The following is a 26,300-nucleotide window of genomic DNA, read 5'->3' as shown; positions in this document are numbered from 1 at the left end:
ACGTACAACTTTCAGGCACATTTCTGGAATTTACTTTGATGCACACAAGCTTAGCTGCAATTATTTCAGATGTTCTCCCAGCTATTTTCTCTCCCCTTTCCTATCCCCACATGAAACACTAACAGTTGCATTGTCTTTTATGGGCTTAGGAAGTGAAGGAAGGGGAGGGACTTCCAGGAATTTTTAATTTATATATTTTTCCCTTTAATGTTTTTTTTTTTTACATTTTTGTACATATATGAAATTGTATGTACAGACACCAAGAGAAAGAATTTGGAGAACTGAGCCCAGCCCTTGGTTTCACATTTTTAAGCAACATCACTCCAGCACAGCGAGGGTAATTACTATTTTATAGTTCTCCCTCCTTGCTTGACTCCATTTGGATTTTGAAAAGCTCTCTATATTAAAGCTTCTCATTAGCCATGTGAAGCCCAGTACCCTAGAAACAGTATTTAATTCAACCATGCCCTCCCTTCTGGGCATTTCCTGGCAAAAACTTGCCAGTTGGAATAGCTGAAGACAGCCAAACATTCACTGCAATAAAGTGCCAAAACAAGGGTCTTTATTGCTGATAAAAGCCATGGAAACATCAGAATGCAAAACAAAGGTGCTGCCTTTTTTTTCACTTCCATCTGCTTCACTAAGCTGTGACTGCTGCTGTGATGGAATTGAAGGCACCAGTTTTCACCCTGAGATAAACTCCAGCACAGTAGCAAATGACAGAAGCAATTTGACTCCCTGTGTTAAATCACTATGTTTACTCTTACATTACTACCAAGCAAGTTCCTCACACTGTGTTCTCATTTTCTGTGCTCTTCACTATGCTCATACTCAGGAGTTAGGCCTGATAAAAACCAAACTTTTATCACTGGCCCTGGCTATGCTAAAACAAAGGATGCTATGGTCTATTTCCAAAGGAGAATAGTGGATCAACTCTCAGCCTCCACAACTCCCTATAACTCCTGTTACTCTGTGAGTCACACCTGTGTATCAATTACACTTACACTTGCCAGGTGGATGAGTCTTGTCTGACACGGGTGGTCATGGCCAGCTGTGCAGGGCAGCAAGGTTCATCCTCCTCTGTTCCTCACCACATTTTCAGCATAGCCAGATCCTGAACCTTTTGGAGACTTTTGTTCAAAGGTCTCCGAATTCACAGTGCTGAACTGAATTCCTCACAGTGTCCATGACCCATCTTTATGCAGAGCACAGCCATACCCATACACCTAGAGCTGGACTAACCATACATACCTGTAACACAGATACACCAGTGCCAGCTTGAAAGATGTATGCAACCGACCACTTATGCCTGCACAGGAGCAGGAATAACCTGTACCACAGACAGGTGCCACTGTGCTGGCAGAACAGTGCTCATGCCAAGTCACACCAGCTGGACTTCTAATGACCACACAGCAATTATTGCATTAAAGAAAGCATACCCCTTGCAGTCAAAATTATACTGGTACAAAAATCTACGTGCAGACCAGGCCTTAAATCAATTTAGGAAACCTACACAAGGGATTGTCCCTCTTTAACTATATAGCCATTTAAATAAATTTGTTTAAATCAAGACTTAAGACCTGAAATAATTTTTCTAAGGAGTGTGGTTTTGTTACCTGCATGCTGACCTTGCAGATGAAGTCACTGACTCTGACAGCTCACTCTTAGGAGCTCAGAGTTTATTACATGGAAAATAAACAAAAAGCAGTAGGGTAAACACTTCTGCTTCAGTGGTTTGAAGCAACAAGAACAATTCATAGCCACTAGAAATAGTGCTGTGGCAAACAGATATTAACAGTGGAGGGGGTTGTTGCACTGCAGTGGCCTGTGAAAAACACCCATCTTGGCCATCCTGGAAATTTAACTCCATTTTCACTCTTGGTGCTCTGCCATCACTACCGCACAATGGGCAAAATCTACTGCACATATGAAGAAAAGGACAGTAAGCTGCAATATGCTCCAACACAATTTACCTAGTTTTCAAACAAAAGCAGATAGAACAACATGTTTAGTATCTTGCAGAGCTTTTACCCTGCCTCTGTCAGGGGTTGTGCGCAACTATCCGTGTATGTAGCATACAGCGAACCTCAGTCATGTACTGTCAATCTCAGGCATGAGAGGGCTTTAAGAAAAAAAAAACAAATAAACAAACAAAAGAGAGAAAAGCGATAACTATGGGAAGCTTGAAAATCTAGTAATTTTATTTGTTCAACATATTATCCCTTCTCTGCATTTATCTACATATTCTTCCTTTATTATTTAATATGCTTTCAAAATATGGAACAACAGAAGCAGCTTGTAAGTCCTTCCTTTTACCTACCTGCAACACTAAACACTCAGCAACTCAGGTCCCTAAAACCAAGCAACAAGACAAAGTCACAGAGGGATCAGACAGCTCAGTACCACAGCAGGCATCACAGTGGCCACTGTCTGTCAAGAATGAAGGCACAAAACAATGCAAGAAAGAATAACAACAACAGCAATAATAATAAAATCTGTCTTCTGATGTTTCCCACATTAGCGAAGCACAATAATTTACTCTACAGGTCAAATAATTACAATACATAGCCTGGGCACAGCTCTAGCAGTATAAACACACCTTTTATCAATACCTTCTCTCATCTTCTCATAGACTCAAGCTATGTGGCACGTTTTCTGTTTGTGCAACAGCACAAATGTGTCATTTCAACAAAAAAAAAAAAAAACAGCTGCACAAGATATTGCTTATGTGATATTCACCATACGAACTGTGCCATCAAGTGAAAAACAGAAAAGACCCTCACTAGCACAGTCACAAGGCTAGACATGCATGTCTACACCTTCAGCACCAACGACCGCTTCACAAGATATTTTACTACTTCCAGTCCTTTTTTACTTAACTCACACTAGTCAAGTCTTCCCCAGCCATGCCAGAAGCCACACCCCAGAGAGCTACTTAGCTCTTATCTGTTTGCAATGCCAAATTTTATACTATTGTGCTGCTTTGTCACTGTTAGCACTGACAAGGGTGTCCTGGGACGACCTGTGCTGGACATAGCCCTGGTGTGCACCAGTCTTTGAACAGATGAGTTTTTCCAGGACCAGAGATGGTAAAGAAAAAAAAAAAATGCTATGTTTACTACCATTGTTAACACAATGTAAGAGCAGAATAGCACAACAATAGTGTTCAAAGCACACTGAAATGATAAAGGTCATAAGGACTTGTCTACGTAAAGATTTACCAAGAAAAGAAAAACAGACAGCAGCAGCCCTGACACATATATTAAAAGGAAGATTTCTCTTCCAAGTATCACCTCTGACTATGGGCTCTGCCTAACAAAGCGTGACAGATCAAATCAAACACTAGCAGAGGCCAGCATTGCTCTCATTTTCTTCACCTCACCATGCGAAAGGTCCGAGCCCCCAGCAGTTAAGCAGATGGAAGAAGGGTGTCTGTGCTCTGGCACATTTTGCCATTTAAATCACAGGGAGAAGGGGTGTTCCTGAGGGCTTGGGCTGCCATTTGTTTCAACCAACTCACCTGTGGCGCACAGTGAAACGTGACAGCGGACAGTAACCTACCAAACTTGACAGATGCTGCTTTCCACATCTGCCCTCCTACAGCTGAATGGGCCAAGGCTACACCTGCAGGCAACCTGAGGAGATTCAGCCCAACCCACTTCGATTGCCCACACTGGTCTGGAGAAAGCATCTTGGGACCCCCAAGGCCAAGCACTCTGTTTAAGTAGGGAAAAAATGCAGCAACACACACTGACCTGACTGGACACGGGATTGCAGTAGGATCTTCATATCTAGCACTGTTTAAAACAACCTCTTCCATCACAACTGTCGGTTTTCCAGGCTAGGCAAATTTGAGTGTGTCATCACAGCATGACCACAGTGCCCCAGTATTCCAAGTCTGGTCCATTCTGGGCTCCCAACCCACCTACCAGTGTAACAACAGAACTGGTGGCTACTTTCACACAGAAGAGAGTAATTGGGAAAAGCTGAAAACACATCTTTGATTTGAAGGTCATGAATAAAACAAGAGGTATGGGGTTTTCTGTTTTTTTATTATTATTTTTATTAGTTTTGTTTTTAAACCTGAACACTGGTCTTTACCTCAACTTTCTCAGAGGCCCAAGATCTCTGAAGGAATTTTACAGGAAAAATACTGGCATTAAAGGTCTGCCATATTGAGAGAAAAAGCTCAATGGAAGAGTTAGAAACCATTTTCTGTGGTATACCTTCGTCACTCGAGTAGAAAGATGACATGCAACCAACTGCCAGCAGGCTCTTTGGACTATCTTTACAATAAATGTAAAAAAAAGACATCACAGCCTTTGCTACCTCTGCTGATTAAAGACAGACAGCACTTCATCTTACTTCTTTGCAGTAAGATGACCATAATTCACATTTAATATGCCGCAAAGTCATCTGCCTTCCACGTACAGGAGTGTGTTCTGCTGAAAGTCACTGCTGTTAGGTCAAATTTAAACTCAATATTACAGGACAGAAATTACATTGCTATTAATAATAAATAGTCATGATAATGTTTTCCCTTAATAGGACATCTCTTTCCCAAGAATCCTAATGCTTTATAAACTCTGGACTGAGTTTTATCCACTGCTACAACCCTACCTTCTGCCTGATTTGCATGGGTGCAGAGGAATGTAGAAATTAACTAGAGATTGGATCAGATCTGTAAATTACTTCACTGCAGCTTGATGTTCCTCCCACCTCAGAGGTAGATGCAGCAATAATATTGTCAGTGCTTTAACAAGGAGTTCTCACAAACACATTTTAGACAGCAGGCCTATACTGCATGCCTGTGTGGCACCAGTGCTTCCTGTGAAGGGGTGGGAAGGTAAGGATCTGAGCAGTACTATTTATGTTCCTCTAAATAAAGATGCTCCCTCATGACCACAATCAAGTATAGAACAACCACCAATCAGCAAAAAACTTTAAGTGCTCCTTAAGAGGAGCAGCTTCTGGAGGGCTGGGAAAGTCATTCTCTGTGTAGTCCCCAGGCAGAATGGACTCCCACCATGCACTACTACAACATAAACATTTTAAAAACTAATACTGCATAGACATGGCTGTGAACACATGCAGTAAATACTCAACACACAGCTCAGTGTTCCTGTCCTTAACTGGGGATGAAAGAGTAAGCAAAACAACTGTAAATAGAATCAAGGATAACATCTCCAGAGACATGCTAAACATCTGCTACTTGAGTCTTCTCAAAAGCTAAACATTTGCTCCCCAGAAACACTTATGTGGAGCTCAAGAATAACTTCTCTTTATCCAAGCTGACTTGATGCAAACACCAACAGGCCTCAGCACATAGAAACATCTGTGCCTTCAAGACGAAATGTCACCAAGGTCTTCTCAGAACTACACGCAGTAAATCACTTCACCTGAAGCAGCAGCTACTCAGTCTCACAAAGCAAATGTTTCAGTCAGGATCTGAAGAATGTCGTATCTAATTGACTGAGGAGGGATTACACTGGGAAAAGTCATGTGGTGACAGTTTTGAACTACTGTCTCTACTAGCAGCTCTTCTGGTGCTGGGCACAAATAGGCACTCAATAGGTGACATATTTCATTCCTCTATGCAAACACATCTCCCCTACCTGATCAGGCTTGGGATACAACTGTACTACTGAAGCATGCAGGGAGGGGAGGACAACTTCTAGCAAACACACTGAATGTTTCAGTTCAGTGAGAAGGGAAACCACCCCTATTCAACAGCAGGATTATTCTCAACGCTTACCTTAATATTCACCCACTGATCTTCCTTGACCACCAAGCAGGAAGTCAGTCAGGACATCAGTTTTGTATTTGTACTTGCAGGGAGTAAATATAAAGCAATAATAAGAAGTGCTCCTAAGTGAGCAGGACAGACCAGGGGCAAGAAAGGGAAAGGGTCAATCAGGCCCATTTTGTACAAGCAAACAAGGAGTTTGATTCCTTTTATCCAGAAGTGACAGAAGCCATCAGCGTATTTCACATAAAACAGCACAGGTTTTATTTGTGCTTTTGGTTACTGTTCAAACCAGCCTGGTTTCCAATTCTCTCTTGACTTCTCAGTTGGTCCCAAAGACTTGCTCAACATTGATCCTACTCCTAAAAAAACTACCATAGAGTCAGATGCAGCTCAGGAACCTGTTTCTAATAGAGATGGGCAGCAGAGGTTTAGAGGAAAAGCTAACAGGGCAAGTTTGAAGCTTCTTCTCTCCCATTTTCTCCCCTCAACAGCTGCCAGGAAGCCACTGTTTGGGGACTTCCTCAGCTGGGGCATGTATTAATACATTTCTGTTTGAACAGCAGTTGATGGGCCACTGTGCCAAAAACACATTTCAAGCAGCAACTCATCTTCATGTCAGGTGCAACAGTGAAAACAAAACAACTGAGTCCTTCCCGCCGAGTGGCCAGAGCAAAACACAGCTGTGGGGACACCTGTTTCACTCCACCTTCACCTCTGAAGTCTTCATCAGGAATAGGCCAGAGAGGACTTAATGTGCTGCATATTCACAGTGTAAACTCAGCTCTAGATGGGTGATGGAAACACCACCGACTGCTTCCTTGGGCTTTTACTTTTTAATAATGAAACTTCACCAAATGAGAACACAGCTTTGGGAAACAAGACCATTTAAAATAAAACATGAGTACCAAAGAAAAGTTGGTCCCTGTCTCTTCCCAGGTCAGATATTCATTCTGTAATAAAAAAGCCAGATATGCAGGTTATTAACAAGCAACTCATGATTCCTCAACCTCTTCTACTGCAATGCAGGACATCATGGTTAGACCTCCTGAAATCTCCATCAGTAAAGCCTCTTGTATCCCCATCTATGTCCTATCACTAGCTGCTGTATAATATTTTTTTGTGTGAAATTTCAAGAGTAAGGAATGTTTTTCCATCATTTGCTTTCCTCAGTCTACACAACATTGCCCCTGTTTACCAGAGACTTCTGAACCTCCCACTTAATTGCAGTCTCTCCCACAAACCAGAAAATCCATTGACTAAAGCAAAATAATCCCTCCAGGGCACAGCAGTTCCCAAGCCATGAAGGGCAAGCAGGACCAGGAGACAGAGCTGCCAGCAGAGAGATATTCCTCTCAGCAGTTTGGGAACTGCTGCTCTAGCTCCCTGTTTGCACCTATAAGAACATGCAAGAATATTCATTGTTATACACCCAATGTCTATATTAAAAAAAAAAAAAGAAAATTCACCTCTGAGATAACTGGGAGAGGAGTTGTTTGTAGTTCAAGACATATTTCTGTAATAATCTTTTAAGTAAAACACTATAAAAATTATCAGATGTTGCACATTATCATCTTGTAACCTGTTTAGTTCCTGTTTAATGACCTTTCCATGCATTTTTACACAAACTTTGTTAGCCCTACAACATACGAATAACACCTGCTGGAGAAAGGGAGGAAACCCTTTAACTAGAGGAAAGGGAACCAAGAATGGTGATGTTCTAATAAACAGGGAGAAAACACCTTTTTCCTGCTCTGGTCTGTTGCTAGAAGATTGCATCAGCAAGTTACCATTAACATCTCAGCTACATCAATTCATAGAACCATTCATAAAGCCAACTCATGTTTGAGAACAGGCTTTTTTTTTCTTCTTTAATCTGCAAATATTCAGAGAAGGACAAAACATTATCACTTTATCATGCTAGACATGTGTCTGGCCCTCTGAGAGAAAGCACACCAATTGCGCTTCTTTATTATTTCAGAAATTGTGTTCTTCTAACAGATGCCTTGTGTGTGCCTGAAATCTCATGGGACTCTAATAGCACAAGGCAAGCCGGGACACTTCCATGAGCAACACCTGCAGGAAGAGAGCGTCACAGGAAAACTGACACAATTGTCGCCAAATTAATGTGTGTCAAACGTGGAACCTTGTTACCTTATACTGTCCTTTATATGTGTTTTGTGAGATATGTACTTCTACATTACAAATTCATTCACATATCATTCTGGCTAGCAAGTCAGGCTTTTGGTGTAAGTGCAGCATCTTCTAGAAAAAGTCAAGTGTATTATAAAAGAAAAGCAAATATTCTGACTCAAAGAACAAGCATTTCCAAGTACAGAAAGTAACACTGAGCAAAGATTCCAGACAAATGCCTACACTGTACTTGAAGCAAGATTTTTTCTTTATGTACTGACTTAATTTCCTTAATTGCATAATTTCAAATGTTGAAAACACTAGCTGGCTGTGGCATTAGTAGCATTTGAATAGTGACTAATTCTAATGACTATGCTAGTAGCAATTTAACACTACGACACACCACACACATTTATGAGGCCGAGAGCGATAGCAATCACCCCGGCTCATAAACCTCCATGCGCTCTGTGACGACACCTCACAGCTTTTTCCTCTCATTTTCACCTTTTGTCACCTATATTTGAAGGGACAAATTAAGATTTCTTTACTGCCAAGGGTGCTTCCACTTAAATCCATCGGAAAGCCAGTGTCCGAGGATTAGAGATCCCGAAGCTGGAAGAGTAAAGCCCAGACTTGCGCCCACACAGGAGAAAGAGAGATGCGGCCCGCTTTTGCACGCCTGAAACCAGAGCAGCTCACCACAGTGCATGCCTACTTTTTCAGTCCCTCCTTCCCTTTGTACGTGAGCTTCGCTAAGCGTTTCCTCTGCTGTCACCGCTTCCTGCCTCCCTCTCTGGTTCGCAGCTGGGGTCCCGGGGGCAGCGCGGACACCCGCGTCCCCCGAGCAGCGCGGGCGCGATGCTCGGATTCCCGCTCCCCTGCCAGGAGCGGATGGGAACCGGCGGGCGGGATGGTTATTTCCTCCCTTTTACCGAGACTTTCTCCTTTTTACCACAACACGGATGACACCTGCTCCCTCCTCCCGCACCCTCGGGTGTCAGGCCCGGTCCTGCCCAGGCTTGCCCGAGCATCCCGGAGGGGCGGGTCCCCGGTGTCGAGGGACCTTGCCGGCGAGGACCGAGGATACGGGATGTCACACCGAGCTGCCGCAGCGCCATCCCCCGCGCCCCGCCGGTCCTCGGCCTGCACCCGCGGCTCGGCCAGCCCCTCTCCGGGGACACGGGGAATGGGGAAGAGGGCTGAAGAGTAAAGCAAAGGGAAAACTCCGCGCTGAGGGGGGAGGTTCAATTCCATTCATCCCGAGGCGAGCGCGAATCCCGAGCCCGAGGCGGGGTCGCCCCCGACCGCCCGCACTCACCCAGGGTCTTGACGGCGACCTGCCGAGTGAGCGGCGGCGGCAGGTTGACGCAGACCAGGTCGACATCCTGGTGCAGCAGCACCTCGTCGATGCGGCTGGTGTAGAAGGGGACGCTCATCTCCTTGGCCAGCTCCTCCGCCTCCTCGGGCGTGCGGCCCCACAGCGCCTTCACGGCGAAGCCCTCCGCCTTCAGCAGCGGCACGATCACCCGCGCCGTCAGCCCGGTGCCGAACACCCCCACCCCGGGCAGCATGGCGGCGGCGAAGCGGGTGGCACGGCGAGGCGAGGCGCTCCCTCCTTCTCTCAGCGGGGAGAGGGAGGCAGCCCCCGCTCGATACTGCTACTGCTGCCGCCGCCGGGGCCGGGACCAGCCGCCCCCCGCCTCAGCAGCGCCGCGGCCGCCGGCTGCCCCGCCATGTCCCCACCATCACACAGAGCCCCGCGGAGGCGCCGGCGCTCCGCTCCCTTTGGCGGACGCGGGCGAGCAGGGACGACCGCCCTTCCCCGGGCGGCGGCGCGGGCTCAGCGCCGCTCACTCTGCCATGTTCGCCGGCGCCCGCTCGCCGCCGGGAGGGCGGCGCGTCGCTGTCACCTCCCGGGTGTTCCTGCACCGCCCGCACCGCCCCCGCCACACCATTGGCGGCCGCCCGCCGCGGCACCGCCCCGCTGCCGGCACCGGCGCCGCGGGGCGTGCCCAGGGAGCGGCGGGAGCGCCAGGAGCTCATCTAATGAGTATGCTCCGCCGCGCGGAGCCGCCCGGGATGCGGGCATCGCCCACAGGTGCGCTCCGTGGCACCGCCGGGGTTTGCCGTCCTCCTGGCGGGTCGGTATCGGGGCATCTCCGGAGACTTCCCTCCTTCCTCCACCTCTTCCCCCACGGGAGAACCTCTGAAGGGTCGTGGTGATGGGGAGTCGTCGGAGTCACGCCCCAGTGAAGGCACAGGAGAGCTGGAAGAGCATCAGCGGCAGACTGGCGTGAGTTGGTCGTGTCCATCGCCCTGCGGTCCGTCTCCTCCTGGGACGGTCCTCCAGAACGGAGATGTCCCAGAACACGAGGGGAGCTGCTCTGAACCCGGAAAAGTGCCGTGCACGGGGTCGGATTCCAGCTCCACCACCTGTGCTTCCCACCACATCCACTCGCCCGGGATGCCCAGCCAATATCTCCACAACCCATCCCAGACTCGACTGTTGTTCATTCACTTCCCTTAGAAATATCAAGGCTCTTCAGCTTTACTGGGACATCGGTTCTCCTTTTTTTTTCCTAGCAAAGCATCAATATGACAATCCCCTTCTCCACGGGTCTACTTACATAGTTCAAAAAGGACGGATTTGCTAAGGCGGCTTAGGAAGCTTTAGCTACTGTTGCTCAGTCCACAGCATTTGTCCAGGGTCTCTGGAGGCCTGGAAGAAGCCCAAGCAGGGCAATAAACAGACCAGGCACATAAAGTTAAATTGCTTGTGGCCAGGAATCATGCCTCTTTGCAGACCCAACACTTGGTGCTATGCTCTAGGTCTGTCTCTGGAATGCTGGGTTTGCTGAAGGCGTCAGGGATTTCATAAGCAGGTACAAAGCTTGCAACACATCGGATCATGGAATCATAAAACCATGAATAGCTTCAATTGGAAAGGATCTTAAAGAGCATCTAGTTCCAGCCCCCATGGGCAGGGACACCTTCCCCTACATCAGGTTGCTCAAAGCCTCATCCAACCCGACCTTGAACACCTCCAGAAAGGGGACAGCCACAACTTCTCTGGGCAACCTATTCCAGTGCCTTATCATTCTCATAGTGCAGAATTTCTTCCTAATGTCGAATCTAAACCCACCTTCTCTCAATTTAAAACCATTGCCCCTTGTCCTATGACTACATGCCCTTGTAACAGCTCCCTTTCCAGAAGAGGAAACCTTCCAGCATGGTGCCCTGTGCCAGCTCCTGCTCATCCCACCTTTGCCCTGTCTGGGCTGAATGCTGGGCCTCCAGAGCCACCCTCCTGCCAACCTGGAGGCTGCCAGGTGGGCCTGGGAGCAGGTGAGGACTGTGGTGCCCATTGGCCTCACACAGGTCTGTGCAGACCTCGTTCCCACAGAGGTGGATCTCTGCCCTGCCTCTGCGCACAGATCAGCCGGCATGAGAGCAGATCAGCTCTTGTGAGTGCCACACAGTTACCCTGTGCCTATCTGACTCGTTAAAAGAAAAGCTGCAAAACATCCTGCCTCCAATTAGAGAATAAGAATAAAGACATTTTTCCACATATTATTTTCTTTACCAGTTCCTAGGAGAAAGGAAGAGAAGAGAAGAGGAAGGAAGGAAGGAAAGGGAGGAAGGAATGAGAAGAAAGTAAAGGGAAAAGGAAAGTGTAAGACAAATTAAATTTAAAATCTTTCCTATATGAGACTCCTGGAAATGTGACAGGGACAATGTTGGAAATATAACCCACAAGTGTTCAAAAAACTAGGCTTGGAAGCCAGCACTCTTCTCTCATACTCTGTAAAGAGTTGGGGTGCTTTTTATTTTCCTGCCACCATCTCACAGCAAGCACTTCTTTATTACAAAAAGCAGAGACACTGAAAGGCTTGATGCAAGTTAAACATGTTTTGCTTTCCATGCACTATTAGCACTGAAGTGAAGGAGGTGGATATTCTTTGGCTTCTGACAATTGAAATATTTGTCAGAGAACCACAGGGATATTACCTTTCTATAAAATACAAAGACTGCTTTTTGGCTCTCCATCAAACATTCAAACCTGCCGATAGGGGTTGTTCCCAGGATGAGAATTCGGAATATCTGTCTTAATTGCTTGTCTGTGCATAGTAAAAAAAAAAAAACAGAAAAATAGCTAGGTTACAGGAACAGACTAAATATGTGATGGTTGAAGAGAAGTAGATGCTATGTGCCTATTCAATATATAGCTTTTATTTTAGTAAGCACCAGGCACTTTATGAAGTTCTATGTAAGCTCCTTGTTTTGGGAAATATTCAGTAATGCATTCAAACTGGGAATTAAATTATTACGTTAGTTAATGAAATTATTACATTCTGCTATGTTCACTGTTGTTGCCAATAAGTAAAATTTACAAAAGGAAGGCCTTATAAAATCATGGCTCAGGCCAGTTACTTTGGCTAAGTTGAAAAGGACTGTGGGAAAGAGACTCAGCTGAATTAGCGGTAGAAAAACAAGTTATATAACCATCGTGTGTCCACATCCTAATGTGTGATGGTTGGTTAAATTATATTTGTTATGGTTTAAAGCTATGTAACTGATAAAGGCATGGCTGCTTTAAAAGGCCTGGGTTTTGCAATAAAGCAACTCTTCTTTGCACCTGCCTGGGGGCTCTGTGTCACTATAGATCCTCACCCACACACTATTTTCCTAGAAAGAATTTTTCCTTGCTTTGCTTTTTAATTTCTTTTCTCCATTTAAGTTAACATAACTTTGAAGTGTTAAACTGGGCAGATGCAGATGGCACCTAGCCCTCAGCGCTCTAGCAGCCAAGTCAACCTGTGAGCAACCTGAATTATCACATCTGCAGCAGCCCTGTGTTCCCCCTCATTTTTTGCAGAGACATTTGGGGACATACTGCAGACTGATTGTATTGAGCAGAGTCAAGTATTTCTCAATTAATTGTGTGAAATAGGGCCACCTATTGCCACACTTGCCTGTCTTCATGAGCACCCAGAAGGACTGAGGGAAGGCAGTGAAGGACAATTGGCCTTTCAGGATACAGACTGTGTCCTCACTATGCCGTAGGCAACTGCAAACGTGAGTGAAAGCAGAATCTTTGCTCAAATCCACATCACTAATGCTGCCAGTTACTTCTGACTTGAAATCAGAAATCTGGGCAAGACTTTTTTTTGTGCAAAACCAAAGACATTAAGACAACAACTAAGTGCCTCACGTTGAAGGTTCTGTCTAACCAGGACCAAGGCTCCCTGGGTTGAGTGTACTGAACTACAAAGCCTTTCCTACTCCGTGTATCATACCTTCACACTTCTAAACACGTCAATCTTGTCAAGGACACCAGCATTTTGTTCTTAAGGTTGCTAAAGCTTCCTTCAATGAAGACACACCAGAGATTTCTCACATAGAGACAGTGATTTTGTTCGTTCTTGATTTTTCTTCTGGAAACAGAAGTAAGATATTAGAATAAAGTTGCACATAGAAAAAGAAACAAAACCATAAATGTCTCATACATCCTTTGTCTGTTTCTAAGTTCTGTAATGAGTCCTGCAGGAAACTAATAAAATATGGCAGTCACAATTCTATTTCTTTTACTTATTTCAGCTGAGTTTTGTGGCTCCAGGTCATTATACTGTACAATGGCTGTAATAGGTATATTGCCAAATTCTTGCGAGAAATCCCAGCTCAATTGCACTTCTACAGAATTCTCATACAGTTGTTTGCAAAAGTTCAAAACTGTCTTACTTAACTACCTAAAAATGTTTTATCTAGCTTTTGTATTTAGTTTTATTATTATTAAGGTAGTTTTAGGTTGAAAATACTAGATGTAAGAGGATAAATAAAAGGTATAAAAATCAATCAAGCATTAAATAAGCATTATCTGTTAGAATAAGTAAAATGCAGAAAGTTGGTGGTCTCACACATACAGATACCACTTAGTCAATAAACATTCTCAATTTACTTTCCAAGTGAGTGAATGCATCTTCCCAAGTATTGCAGAGCTTTCAATTCCAGAGCCTGCTCAACTCAAATATAAGATCCACCTGATGGAATACCAGGAACCCACACTGCTTTTTTTTTTTTTTTTTTTTTTTTTACTTCTCTGTACTTAAAGATCTGTTCTTTTTCAGATTTTTAAACATTTATCAAGTCAGACTCCTCAGCTGTGTTTCTCAAACCTCTTATACATCCATCTGAACAAGAAGGGAAAGAGCTGAATAAGACATAGCTTCAGAAAAACCCTGAAATGGAGCTTGCTGTCTCTTCAGATACTTCTCAATTTCCAGAATTTTAAGATTAATTAGATCATTTCCTTTTACATAGATCAGTGTCTTTAAACATGAAACAGCTGTGAATTTTCATTAACCGGTCAATTCCTTCTGGGGTATGAGGTTAGTGATCACCACTACTGGGCTTCTTTTATAACTCTGAGGTTGAAATTATTTGCATGGAAGTAGTATTGCTTCAGAGATGGGGGAAAAGTGGTGATTCAAACCTGTCTGGTTCTCCTACTCAGCTGTACTGACTCATCCACAGCTTTAATGTGCAGCACGAGAAAGGATGTCTGAAATGAGTTGCTCAAATCCTTTTTTACATCTAATGCCACACAACTGGCAGTTTCCCAAGCTGACAGAAATTTGTTCTTGTGAAGAGCAAGTTTGTTTTACTGTCTCTTTGAATGCATTTCCACGGAGAATCCACAGAAGTTCCCGCTCTGAGTTCTGAAGGCAGAAATTGCTTTAACATTTGTAGTCTTAAATGGTCCAACATGCAACAGAAAAAAACTAGAGTAGACCACATTGCTAGCAAAGGGTTCATAATACATTCAGCCCTCTTCTGTTCTGATCAGTGAGAATTGTGACCATGCCAGGGGTCTCTGAGCCTTTTCAGTGTGATTTTTACATTTATTCCTTCCCACTTTCCAGAGCCTTTCTTTAGGAGATGTGTATGCCAAGTGTGGCTGAGCTGTGAGAAAGCCACCAAAGCTTCAAGAAACCACATCACTAACAAGATAGTTGTGAATGCATTGCTGCTCTGTTCACTAAGGCACAGAGGAGGACCTAAACAAGCACAATTTCCACTCTTTGATAACCTGTGACATCCTATGAAGACAGGTGCATGTATTCTCACTTTACACGTGGAGAAATTAAGGCTCAGAGAAAATGAGTGCAGTGTTCTCTGTTGGGTATTTTTGGGTGCTTGAGGACAACTAGGCACCTAAAATGGGATATTCAGGTGGTATACACTTACAGTTCTGGTCCGGCTGACTTTCCTAAGCTCCTGTCTATCGCAGTTCAATAACATGAGGAAGCAGGGGGAGAACCTGTTAGCAGAGATGTACATGGGATCACCTGATGAAAGCAGGGAAGAGACACACAGCTACGTGGGTGCAGCCAGGACCCATGATGGTGTAATAGGTGCTTAAAGCTCACATCAGTCATTCCCTCTTGATAGAAACATGGGCGGATGCAGGAGCCAGCAAACTTGCAAGCACTGCATCATTAGATGTGTTGCATGCTACGTACCTGCATATGAAATTCCCACCATGCCTTCAGCAAACCGGCCACTCCTGAGACAGACCTAGAGCACAGCGCCAGCTACCGGGCCTGCAGAGGAAGCATAATTCCTGCCCACAAGATATTTAACTTTATGTGCCTGGTCTATTTACTGCCCTGCCTGGGCTTCTTCCAGGCCTCCAGAGACCCTGGACAAATTCTATGGACTGGGCAGCAATAGCTAAAGCTCCCTAAGCCACCTTAGCAAATCCGTGGTTGTTGAACTATGTAAGTAGATCCACGGAGAAGGGGACTGTCATATTAGTACTTAACTGGGAAAAAAAAAAAAAAAAAACAAACACAACAGTAGGAATGAGTCATATAGAAATTCTTAATTCTGAAAAGCAGTTTGGAGCCTAAGCAGTAGTTTGTGTCATATCACACTTGTTAAGTGCTGTGCAAATAGCTGTAATGTGCAGCCAAAGGGGTTACTACTTTAGCAATATTACATTGCACATTGCTTGCAGGACATCTGAGATGTTACTTTGGGATGAAAATAGCAGAGAATCATCACTTTGTAATTCATGCAGGAGTGGATGAAAGCAAGCATGTGTTGTGATTTCTAGGTGTCTAAGCCTGGCCATGCAGGGTGGGATTTGAAAGGGTTCAGGCTTTCCTAGAAAGCCCTCTTTTATCATGAAGTCATGGAATCATAAAATGGTTTGGCTTGGAAGGCACCTTAAAGGGAATCTAGTTCCAACACCCCTGCCATGGACAGGGACACCTTCCACTGATGAGGTTGCTCAAAGCCCCATCCAACCCAGCCTCAAACACTTCCAGGGATGGGGCAGCCACAGCTTCCCTGGGCAACCTGTTCCAGTGGTTCACCACCCTAATAGTAAAGAATTTCTTCCCAGTACTTAATCTAAACCTTCCCTCTTTAAATTTAAAACTATTGCTCCTTTTGCTGTCACTATCTGCCCATGCAAAAAGTCCCTCTCCCTCTTTTTTATAAACCCCCTTAAAGCAACAGAAGGCTGCAAAGAGGTCTTGCTGAAGCCTTCTCTTCTCCAGGCTGACCAACTCCAGCTCTCTGAGTCTTGTCTTCACAGGAGAGGTGCTCCAGCCCTCTCATTACCTTTATAGCCTCCACTGAACCCACACCATATGCCTTAGCATATTTTCTAGGAGAATCCGCTCCTTGGTCTTCCAATGCACAGGGGTGAGGGTCACCACTCTGGTGTTTCCTACATCCTCCTTTCTCACCTTTTTAAAAACTGGAGCGATGTTTCTCTTTATCCAGTTACTAGGAACTTCATCTGACTGCTGTGACCTTTCAGATGTGATGGAGAGTGACAGCAGTCAGTTCCCTCAGGATCCTGGGATGCATTTCATCCAATCCCATAGACTTGTGATTATTCAGCTTCATCAAGTGATCCTGAATCTGCTCTTTGTTTATAGTGGAAGGGACTCCACTTCCCCCACACCCACTCAGAGGATCAGGAAGCCTGACTGCCAGTGAAGGCTGAGGTAAAGAATTCATTGAGTACCTCAGCCTTCTCCATATCACTTGCCACCAGTTCACCCCTCTTGCTTCTAAGGGGGGCACACTCTTCTCAGCCTTTATCTTCTGACCTAAGTACGTATTGAATCCCTTCTCATTATTCTTCACATCCCTTGTCAAGTCCTGTTCCAGCTTTGCCTTGGCTTTCCTGACCCCATCCCTACACATTCAAACCATATCCCTGTACTCTTCCACCAGATCACCTGGCACTGCTTCCACTGCCCGTGCATTTCTTTCTTACTCCTCAGTTTGAGGAGCAGATCTGTGCTCAGCCATGCCATTTCCCAGCCTGCCTTGCTCAATTTCCTATACACCAGGAGAAAGAGCTCTTGTGCTCTAAGAAAAGTGGCCAAGGAGTGTAACTCAAGTGTAATTCATTCCATGCTGGAATCAGTCGCCTCCCTCCTCAACTGACCTGTCTCAGAAAGTAGTTGGGATTTCAATGTGACTTGCAAGAAACCGTAATGGAAAGAGCTATGTTACAGGTTTTAACGGAAAATATATCTGTTGCATGAATAATTTTTAATTGTCAGGTATGCTAAATACTGCAGACTTGTACAGCCTTCCAGGGTGCTGCAAATCAGTTTCATTTCACAATGGAAAACCTGCTGCTGTTTAACAAAAGCTCGGTTATTCAGGCAGAGTAGGAAGGAATTTCTGTCTATCTGCTGAAACAAGCCCATATCCTGTGCACACTAGAAAGATACTGAATCGCAGGTGCTGATTCTGAATCCCAATCTCTTTCTTGGAAACAGATTAATGCAGCTAATTGCCTCTGGAGAGTGCTCTCATCTAATGAAGGCTTGTGTCCTGCTGCTGGTCTTTACATATATATATTTTTAATGATATTCAGTACTGAAACTTGCACTTTTCCTATAAACTGTCCAAAGGTCTGGATTTGTTAGCTTCCTGGACACAATGAAATGCCAGCCTTCTCTTTCCCTGCTAGGAAGGGAAATGTACTGAGGCAGTGGTATTTACTGCATTATCTACTGAGCTCCCTGCCAGCCTGAAGTATGATCCTATGATCCTGGGCAGCCTTCCTCATTTGTTTCCATTTCAATTTTCAATTTATGGCACAAGGAATCAGAGCTGTGGATTGGTACTGTGATTATTTTTAATCTAAAAAAAAAAATGCAAGTTCATTAACTTTCTTTTTTATGCATTGAGAAAATAAAATAGAGAAAACCCATTAGCTAGGTTCATGCTAGGACAAGCACAAGCACGGACTGTAGTGCAGTTTGCTTTCAGACATTTTCAGATATTGGTGTGTCTCTGTACAGCTATTACTCCCTTAAAATCATGCTCTTTAAGACTGTTAAACTGTTAAATCTCAGGCCTTAGATTTGCCAGCTGTACTGATGTTATTGTGTTGAAGTCTGGCCTGCATTACCTCCTCTGTGACCTTGCTTCATTAAGTCAATAATAGTCAATCATGTCTTGTTTAATTACACAAAGGGTAAATTCAGTCCAGTCCAGTTTCTAGGGTCCTGGCTCTTTGCTATTTCTCCTTTATGTGCAATAGTAAATCCATTGTTTTGTGTTATTTCTGGAGGTTCTTTTTTCAATCCAGGCAAATATTGAACCTTTGCAATGTCTGCAGTGAAAAAGCTGAGTGTTGTCATTCTCAGGAAAGCAGCAATGTCTGCTGGTCAGAGGAGGAAAGCCTGCCCATTCCTGGGGTCCCTCGAGTCCCCATCCACAATGGGGTGAAGAGAGTACGCTGTCAAGTATTTCAGGGGATCAGAAACTTGCAGCACCGGTTTCCTGTTAACAAAGAAACCATCAGATGGTTTTTTAATTCTCTCTCTTCTAAGAGCCAAAGGTATTTCTTGGCTTTTTCGAAGCTGGAGACTTCCTTCTTGAAATTAGGCTTAATTGCTTCCTCTTCCTCTTTCTGCCTTGCCCCGTGTCTGCCTCCTTCAGAACAGGTTCTGCCCTCATGTGCCCAAACGAACACAAAGGTAAAATGATTTCTGGTATCCAGGCCTGAATCACCAATGTCAAAATGAATAGGAGAGAGTGACTCTCATGAAATCTGCAAACTGAGGCAGGCAACCAGGGACCTATTTTAATGAGATAATACTTTTGAGATGGTCTTTGAAATCACAACTGCTAGAGAGTGACTCCCAACTCAAGATAAACAAATAAAATTTCCACACCAGAATTCCCTGTTAATACTTAAGCAAGGCTTAATCTTCATTTTGCAATTAAAATATGTCCTTCAAAGGAACTTTATTTAATAGAAGAATGTTTCTTCAAAAGTATTTTAATACCTCAGATAACTATATATATCATCATGATGCTTCAAGCATTAATCATTAGGAATAAGATTGATACTTAGCATTTTAGAAACTGGTGCAGCAACTGTGGTTTATTAAATAAACCCTCATGAAAGGACTTCATAATTTCTCATCCAAGTGAAGGCTAGGCAGGGAACTTCCAGTTGTGCCATGTCTCACCTATAGTGCACAGGATAATGTTGCAGATGTATACATGTCTTCTAATGCTTAAGGACATACCACCTTTCAGTGTAGGACAAATGACCAAAAGTGGATGAATGAGGATCTCTCAGTAATAGGAGAATATATATTTTTAATATTAATAAGGCTACGTGATAGCACTCAGCACTTCTAATATTAGAAAATCACAGCAACAAGGAAAGTAGGGCAGCTTTATTAAGGACAGTATGGAATCACGAATCTAATGCAGTACCCATCAGGCTGTGTCCCACATATACCCTATGTGGGACACTGTCAAATGTGTGACTGTGCTCCTATTGTTCTAACAAAAGACAAAGGAGAGTGCTGAATGCAGCAATGCAATCACTGGCGGTGCTCAGGTTAATATCTCTGTCACATGCGTAATTTTTATAATTCACCATGAAAAGCTAGGCTGGTTTTAATCACATTTGCAAATTATTTTAGAAATCCAGGTTAGAGCCTTTACACTCAGACTGTAGACTTAACCAGGTTTGATTGCACAGAGAAATAGTTTCCAGTGTCGTGAACTTTGTGATTGGGCAAGGCTCAAAGGCAAGTCAAAAATATGCATGAAGCACTTGCAATGAAATCATGTTCATCTCCAAAGGAGAGATGCTCACATTTTCTTTCATTAATTTCACACTTGAAAAAATGCAGACATTTCAGACACCAACTGAGGGAAGGAGAATCTCTGTGATTTAAGCACTGAAATTTGATGTTCTCATCCTTGCATTGTTTTTATCATTTCAGATATCTGAACAAAGAGTCACTGTGCTGTTCATCTGGCATAGAAAATGGTCCAGAATTAAGTTGTGATTCATTTTCATGACAATTAAGGAGGAGGAAATATCAACTCTTTTCTCACAGAAAATGCCCTAAGCCTAGATTCAAAGCAGTTTCATGTGGGTGCAAATCCTGCTCTTCTCTGCATTAAACTCCCAAAATATGCACGGTCACAAGGCTTTCGAATCCTGCAGTTATGCCTTTCTGTCAAGGCAGACAAACCTGCCTTGATTCAGTTCTCTGCCATCAGACTTGCAGTGGAGCTAAGCAATAGATAACAAGTTTTAGCAGCACCCAATGTCATCTCCTGTTTCTCTTTATCCCCCAGGCAGCATATCACACAGTGATATTTGATCTGAATATTGATGGCTGCCAGCACGCTACACTCAGAATGTTTATTTAAAAAAAACAAACAAAACCAACACAAAACCAAACCAAAACAACACAACCCAAAAGGAATGGCAAACAGTCTTGGAATAATTCAGAGGCAATAGCTGACATTAGGGAATTTGGTAGCCTGCATGCACAGCAACATATCAGCAGAAGGACGTGGCTGCCCTTGGAAATGCCCCAGAGCTCACTTCCTATTCCTGCAAGGAGGTATAATTGCGGTCAGTGGTTTGGTGGGATTTTGAAACTCTCCCACAGGCATCCAGGGGAGTTATGCTGCATTTGGGCTGGGCTGGTTTAGTACAAAATGTGGGCAGGATGTGCAATGACAGAGTGACTCTGAGAGTCAGACAGAAGGGAGGGAAGAAAGAAATTGATAAATCCCAGGTAAGGAGCAGCATAGTAAACAGCCTCTTTCCCTGGGGTGAACCAATGTATCAAGGCTGCTTTTTTTCATCTCCTAACTTCCCAGGATGCCAAACCCCATCTCTGTGGTTTTCTCCCTTCAGATGCAGTAGGTCCCAGTTTCCTGCATGTCCTAGAAGACCTGTTGCGACTTGCCTCTCCATGGAAATCTCATGTTCCTTCAAGCATTTGTGGTCAGACCTATCTGATAGTTTCAGAGGTACCTCTCCATCACCAGAGATGTGTGGGAAGCATAAACAGGACAAGGGCAGAAAGATGTGTGTCTGGAGAGGTGAAAGGCCAGGCAGAAAACACAAGTGCCTTGCTCCTGGGAAAGGCAATAGAGAGCAAGGTGAGACAAGTGCATTTTCTGGAAGCTGTTTGTGAGGGAGGGCCAGGAGCGAGAAGAGGTGAAGTGAAACGGCAGCCAGCAGTGACACGGTTAGCAGCCTGCCGCCTTCCTCCTCCTTCTCGACCGACCGCAGAGGCACGAAAACTCGCTACCTCCTGTTGTGAAAAATGAGCTTGGGTGGAGTGATTCATGTGTGGGGGATTTAAACAATCTATTTTAACTGTCACTTAAAGGAGAAAGCAAGTGAACTCAGCTAATGTTATCAGGTTTTATTCCTGTTTTGAATTTGTATTTAATCATTTTTCCAAAGAGCAGTTCATGCTTAGTAATTGGTGTCCACTGAGATTTCTTCCACAGCAACTGAAGACTTTTGCTGTATTTCATACTTTCTTATTTTGCTAACTCAAAATGTGATATGTATATGTTCAAATACTGAAACAGATGACATTTTTATTCAAATGCTTATGCTTTTACCTTTAAAATGTTTAATGTTTACCTTTTATTATAGTACAGAAGGATAAATTATGTTTCATACTTACTAGGTAATTCATTTTTTTTCTTAGTAGTTATGCTGAATTGCCTTTGGATAGAAATGAGGCTATAATAACATATCAAAAGGCAGCATTGCTTTCCGTTATCAAATAAAGTCAAAGCAAATGATTTGAATATGAAAGAAGAAGATTACAAAACATGTTTTGTATTTAAAATTGACTGTATTATCATACAAAGAAAACTGATGCTTATTAAATAACTGCTAACAAGTGCTTAAACAGCCTGGAATGAGTAGATCTCTAGTAGTCCTGATGTCTCAGCTGATTCAAAGACTGCTGGGTAGGAAAAATAAATTTACAAATCTTTTAAGCTACAATTAATTTCTCAGTTCTAATAAACAAGTTGTTGACCAAGCTAAAATGAAGAAACTGAAATACAGGAAATACACGTTCTTCACTTGCAGTAGGGGTTCCAAGTGAAAAATGCTTGTTTATCACTTCCATAAGTGGTTGTCCCAGTTCGCTTCACGCCTTGGCTCCCCATTTCCATGCTCTGCCTTTCTTTAGAGCATTATTAGCAAACGTGTTACTGAAATGCTGAGCTTTTAATTTGAGCAAACACTGGACCTCAGGTGTGCCCACCTCCTCACAAGCAAGGGCTGTCTCTTGTGAGCTGCAAGGTCATACCTGGCTTAGGAGGGATGGAAATACTCCCTAGGGAGTCAGAGGGAGAGGCTGAGAGCTGCTGGGAGCCTGAATGCAAGAACAACTTTCCAAAAGGTCACAGATAGGATTTCACATTCCCTCAGGGCAGATAAGGGGTTTGAATTTGATTCTTCTACAACTTGAACTTATGCCTTAACTTCAGAGTTCATGCATAAAAGGGAATATACTGTCACCTCCAGATTTGCTGTCAGGGGAGGTGAGATGAACTTTGATTCCAAATGCAGAACAGGTTGAGAAACACAAGTTTGGGAATGATGGTGACAAAAGCATGCACTGAAAGTGATGCTCCTCAAATCCAGAGCAATATATCTGAGCAATTATATCTTTTAGGAAAAAAATCAAGAGGCTGTTCTGTGCAGACACTATCACAGCAGCTTCTCTTTGTAGACAAATACATCTAAGGATGTTCAATATTTGTATTTTCCCTGTTCTGACTGTTCATTATGCCTTTGGCAATATTTTAATTTTGTTTTTAAACTATGGCACTTCCCACAAATCACCCTCTGATATCTTGCAGACTGTTAGTAGCTTCCAGACTGGAGGTTAAAAGCTTTGACCCTGGAGATTCAATAACTGGAAAACTAACTGCACAGAAAGGTTGGGAGCACAGAAGGATGAAACTGAATTTGTGACTGCCAAAAATATTAAACTTTCCTAAATCTAGCATAAAGTATTTTTCCATGTCACAATCAGCACATCCCAAAACAGAAACCAGATCTTCTTAGTATCAGCCCACAGCCTCTCCACTAAGCCATGGTTACTGCATCTGCATTAATTTTGCATTCCCACACCTGGTAGAAAAGCACAGTTTTAAAGACTTAATTCCCAGAAAAAAATCTTCATTACCACCAAGAGGCTTCCAAGGCATCCTCAGTGCTGCTGACTGACTCCCAATTTACTGCTCTTGAGTTAGACTTGTCACACATATGGTATTTGTTGATCATTTTCAAAAAAGAGGTTTCTCTGTTTTTTTTAACATGTTGATTACAACCATCCTGTTTCCATCAGGGGAAGTAGATTATTCATACTGTGCAACCTTCTCTTCCACATCATTCATATGCATTGGCTACCTTCCTACCACTGAAGGGAACTTAAATTCATTCTGGCCAGACAGTCTAAACTCCAGAGAGATGCCTCTCAAGGGAGGTCAAGGAGATTTCCAGAAGTGTCAGTGAGGCCTCAGGCCATGTTCAGTGCTTGACACTGTGGAGTGCTTCTAAATTAGACCTCAGCACTGGATAAAGCAAGATACATGACTGTGGATTTGGACTATGCAAACCAAGATGCTGAGGACTTAATTTCCAGAAAACACACTTTCTGGTCTGTTATCACATGAAGATTGAGCCCCACCACCCCTGGAAAAGATTTTCAGTCTTTCTTGCTGTTCTTGCTTTCTTTATTAAATAGAGAAGTTGCTCCATGCTCATAAACCTCCAGGGGAGGAGAAGCACCACTGTGTTTTAAAGAGCTTTAAAAGCAAAAAAATCCCTGATTTCCTCTCATGACTCTCAAAACTCTCTTCTGATTTCAAGTCAAAAAACTGCCAAATTAATCAAATTTCAGCTTGCATGGCAAAAAGTGATCTTGCCAGTTTCTTGCCTATAACTGTTTAGTGCTCCTTCAACTGACTTATGGAAGTCTGGTTTAAATGGATAATTTTTTTACCTTCATTTCATATTCATGGCTGGAAGAACTTTGGCTTGCCCAATATATTGCTATAGAAAAATCTTTTCAGTAGAAACAGATACAAGCCACATATAGACATTACTTTTTAATCACACAAGATTGATGGATTGCCTGAGACAAAACAGAAATTACTGGTGCAGGAATATCTTCTTAATATGCGGAAGAAATTTCTCTGTTCTCTTCACAGAAGACACAAGGGAAGGGGAGAGACAAAATAGAACAGAGAGGCAGAATTTGTTACAAAGCGAATATGAAGATGTTCTAAAGAAATGTCAAGCTAGACAGGGAAAGAAGAGGATTTGAAAAAAAATCCCTCTGTTTAGAAGAGATGCCCAAAAGAGAGGGTACAAAACAAGCACTGAACTGTACAGTTACTTGGATGACTGGTTTGGCATTTATTCACTTTTTGTTTGCAGGGAGCAAAACTTAGAACAGTTTTTGTCAGGAACAAAATGTTTGGAGCATCTTGTCTCTCTCCAGGAATTTACGTTTGCTTCAGAGTTTCACAAGTAGCTCTTCCAGTTACCCAAACAGCAATGGAAAAAATGCTAAAACAGTCTGCCCCCCCTTACCCCTTTTTAATTGCTCCCTGGAAACTTTCCACACTATCTATCACACAAGTCCTGTCAAACCTTCCTTCCAAAAAAAGCTGGACTTCCTGCAACTCCCCCAGAAAGAGGCTTGTATAATGTTTCAGCCAGTGAGCTGGACTGCTGAGTATTTTGGTAAGCCCCCCTCCCTGATGTGCCCCTCTTCCTTTGATCTGCAAGGAGCTCCCTGCAGCACTTCCCTGCAAAGGAGCTGGAGATAACCTCACACCTGGTAATTGCTCTCCTCCCTTCCCCCCAAAACCAAAACCCAGCTCTTTGCCATGACAGAGGCTCCTGAGAGGCAAAGAGGGGACCAGGATTCACGCCCTTCATGAGCAGGTTGAGTGCCAGTGGTGATGGCCTGGTGCTGTGCCAAAGGGCTGTGAGAGAGCTGGGTCACCTGCCTGGGGGCAACTGTGAGCCCACACAGCCATGGCCCTGCCTATAATGCTTTCTGCCCACCCATCTGAGGAACCGCTCATGAAGCCCAGAAGTCTCCCAAACTCCCAGCAGAAGTTTAGCCATGCAGCTCTTCCCTTCACTGTGAAGCCCAAAATAGCGTGTTTTTTTTTCAGGTGGGCAACTCATACACACATAACAAAATTTTCCTTGTGGAGGAATGAGCCCAGAAGGTACCAACAGCCAAGTAAGTGCAGGAGAAGAGGAGCCACAGATGAGCTGCCTAGATATCTCCTGTTGCCTTTGCATGGACACTATGCCAAGCCAGCATTTGATTTTTAGGTTTGTACTTTTATCCAGGATCATCTTCTTGGTTGTCTGGCAGACCAGGCATCCACTGGATGTCCGGTAAACACAGCCTTTTGCATGTGTGGGCACAGCATCACCACAGGTTCAAAATTTGCTGGTGCCCTGCATGTGCCCAGCACACAAAACCATCTGTACAACACACACCCATGGCCTTCCAGAAACTAGGGGGATACCAAGGAAGCATTTTGTCACACATGTGGGCATTTTTGTAACCAGAATCTCCTAGGGAGAAATGTGACAGCTCTCAACATGGATCTTCCTTTATCTGCAGGTATCAACAGGCTTCTCTATCCCTGTTGGAAGACCCCCCTGCACATCCCTGTATCCATAACTCATCTGGTGTGGAGGCTGGGCTCCAACAGGCTGCATGTAGTGCCTCTTTTCAGCCAAGATACTGGGAGCTCTGTTGATCTTTACTTATCTCTCACTGCAACTTCACCTATTTGTTACATATGTATTAGTGCCTTTACGCGCCACAAAAATAATTTTTATGTGCCCATAGGGCACATCACCACAAAGGATGTTTTTCATCAGCAGGTTCCAAAGCACTTCATATAGGAGTGTCCTGGATTGCAAGGCAAGATGTATTCAATTGCCATCTGTTAGAGGTGTGGCAGTTACCTTCTCTTAATTGGGCAGTTTTCTTTATGTCTTCCACAAACCAATCCTTTCCCCCCTCCCCCCCCCCCCCAG

The 26,300-nt window shown here is 43.8% G+C and overlaps 2 protein-coding genes across 4 annotated transcripts in view; both read right to left on the bottom strand.

Annotated features, from left to right (window-relative positions):
* Positions 1–26,300, bottom strand: part of GFOD1 (glucose-fructose oxidoreductase domain containing 1) — an 83,179-nt gene that overhangs the window by 56,099 nt on the left and 780 nt on the right. For 2 of the 3 annotated variants that reach the window (XM_053978558.1, XM_053979330.1), the window contains exon 1: positions 9,198–9,542. The exons of the other annotated variant lie outside the window; for it this stretch is intronic. In XM_053978558.1, coding sequence (XP_053834533.1) covers positions 9,198–9,450 — 253 coding nt within the window. In that variant the 5' untranslated portion in view covers positions 9,451–9,542. Of the gene's footprint in view, positions 1–9,197; positions 9,543–26,300 lie in introns of those variants that run through there. 3 annotated transcript variants of the gene reach the window in all.
* Positions 13,034–26,300, bottom strand: part of LOC128811807 (transmembrane protein 14C-like) — a 31,879-nt gene continuing 18,612 nt past the window's right edge. The window contains exon 3 of the mRNA XM_053986100.1: positions 13,034–13,314. Coding sequence (XP_053842075.1) covers positions 13,249–13,314 — 66 coding nt within the window. The 3' untranslated portion in view covers positions 13,034–13,248. The remainder of the gene's footprint in view (positions 13,315–26,300) is intronic.

This window comes from Vidua macroura, chromosome 1 (assembly GCF_024509145.1).
Source record: "Vidua macroura isolate BioBank_ID:100142 chromosome 1, ASM2450914v1, whole genome shotgun sequence".
NCBI lineage: Eukaryota > Metazoa > Chordata > Aves > Passeriformes > Viduidae > Vidua > Vidua macroura.
Note: the sequence above shows the minus strand (reverse complement) of the source record. Positions and strands in the feature narration are given on the sequence as shown.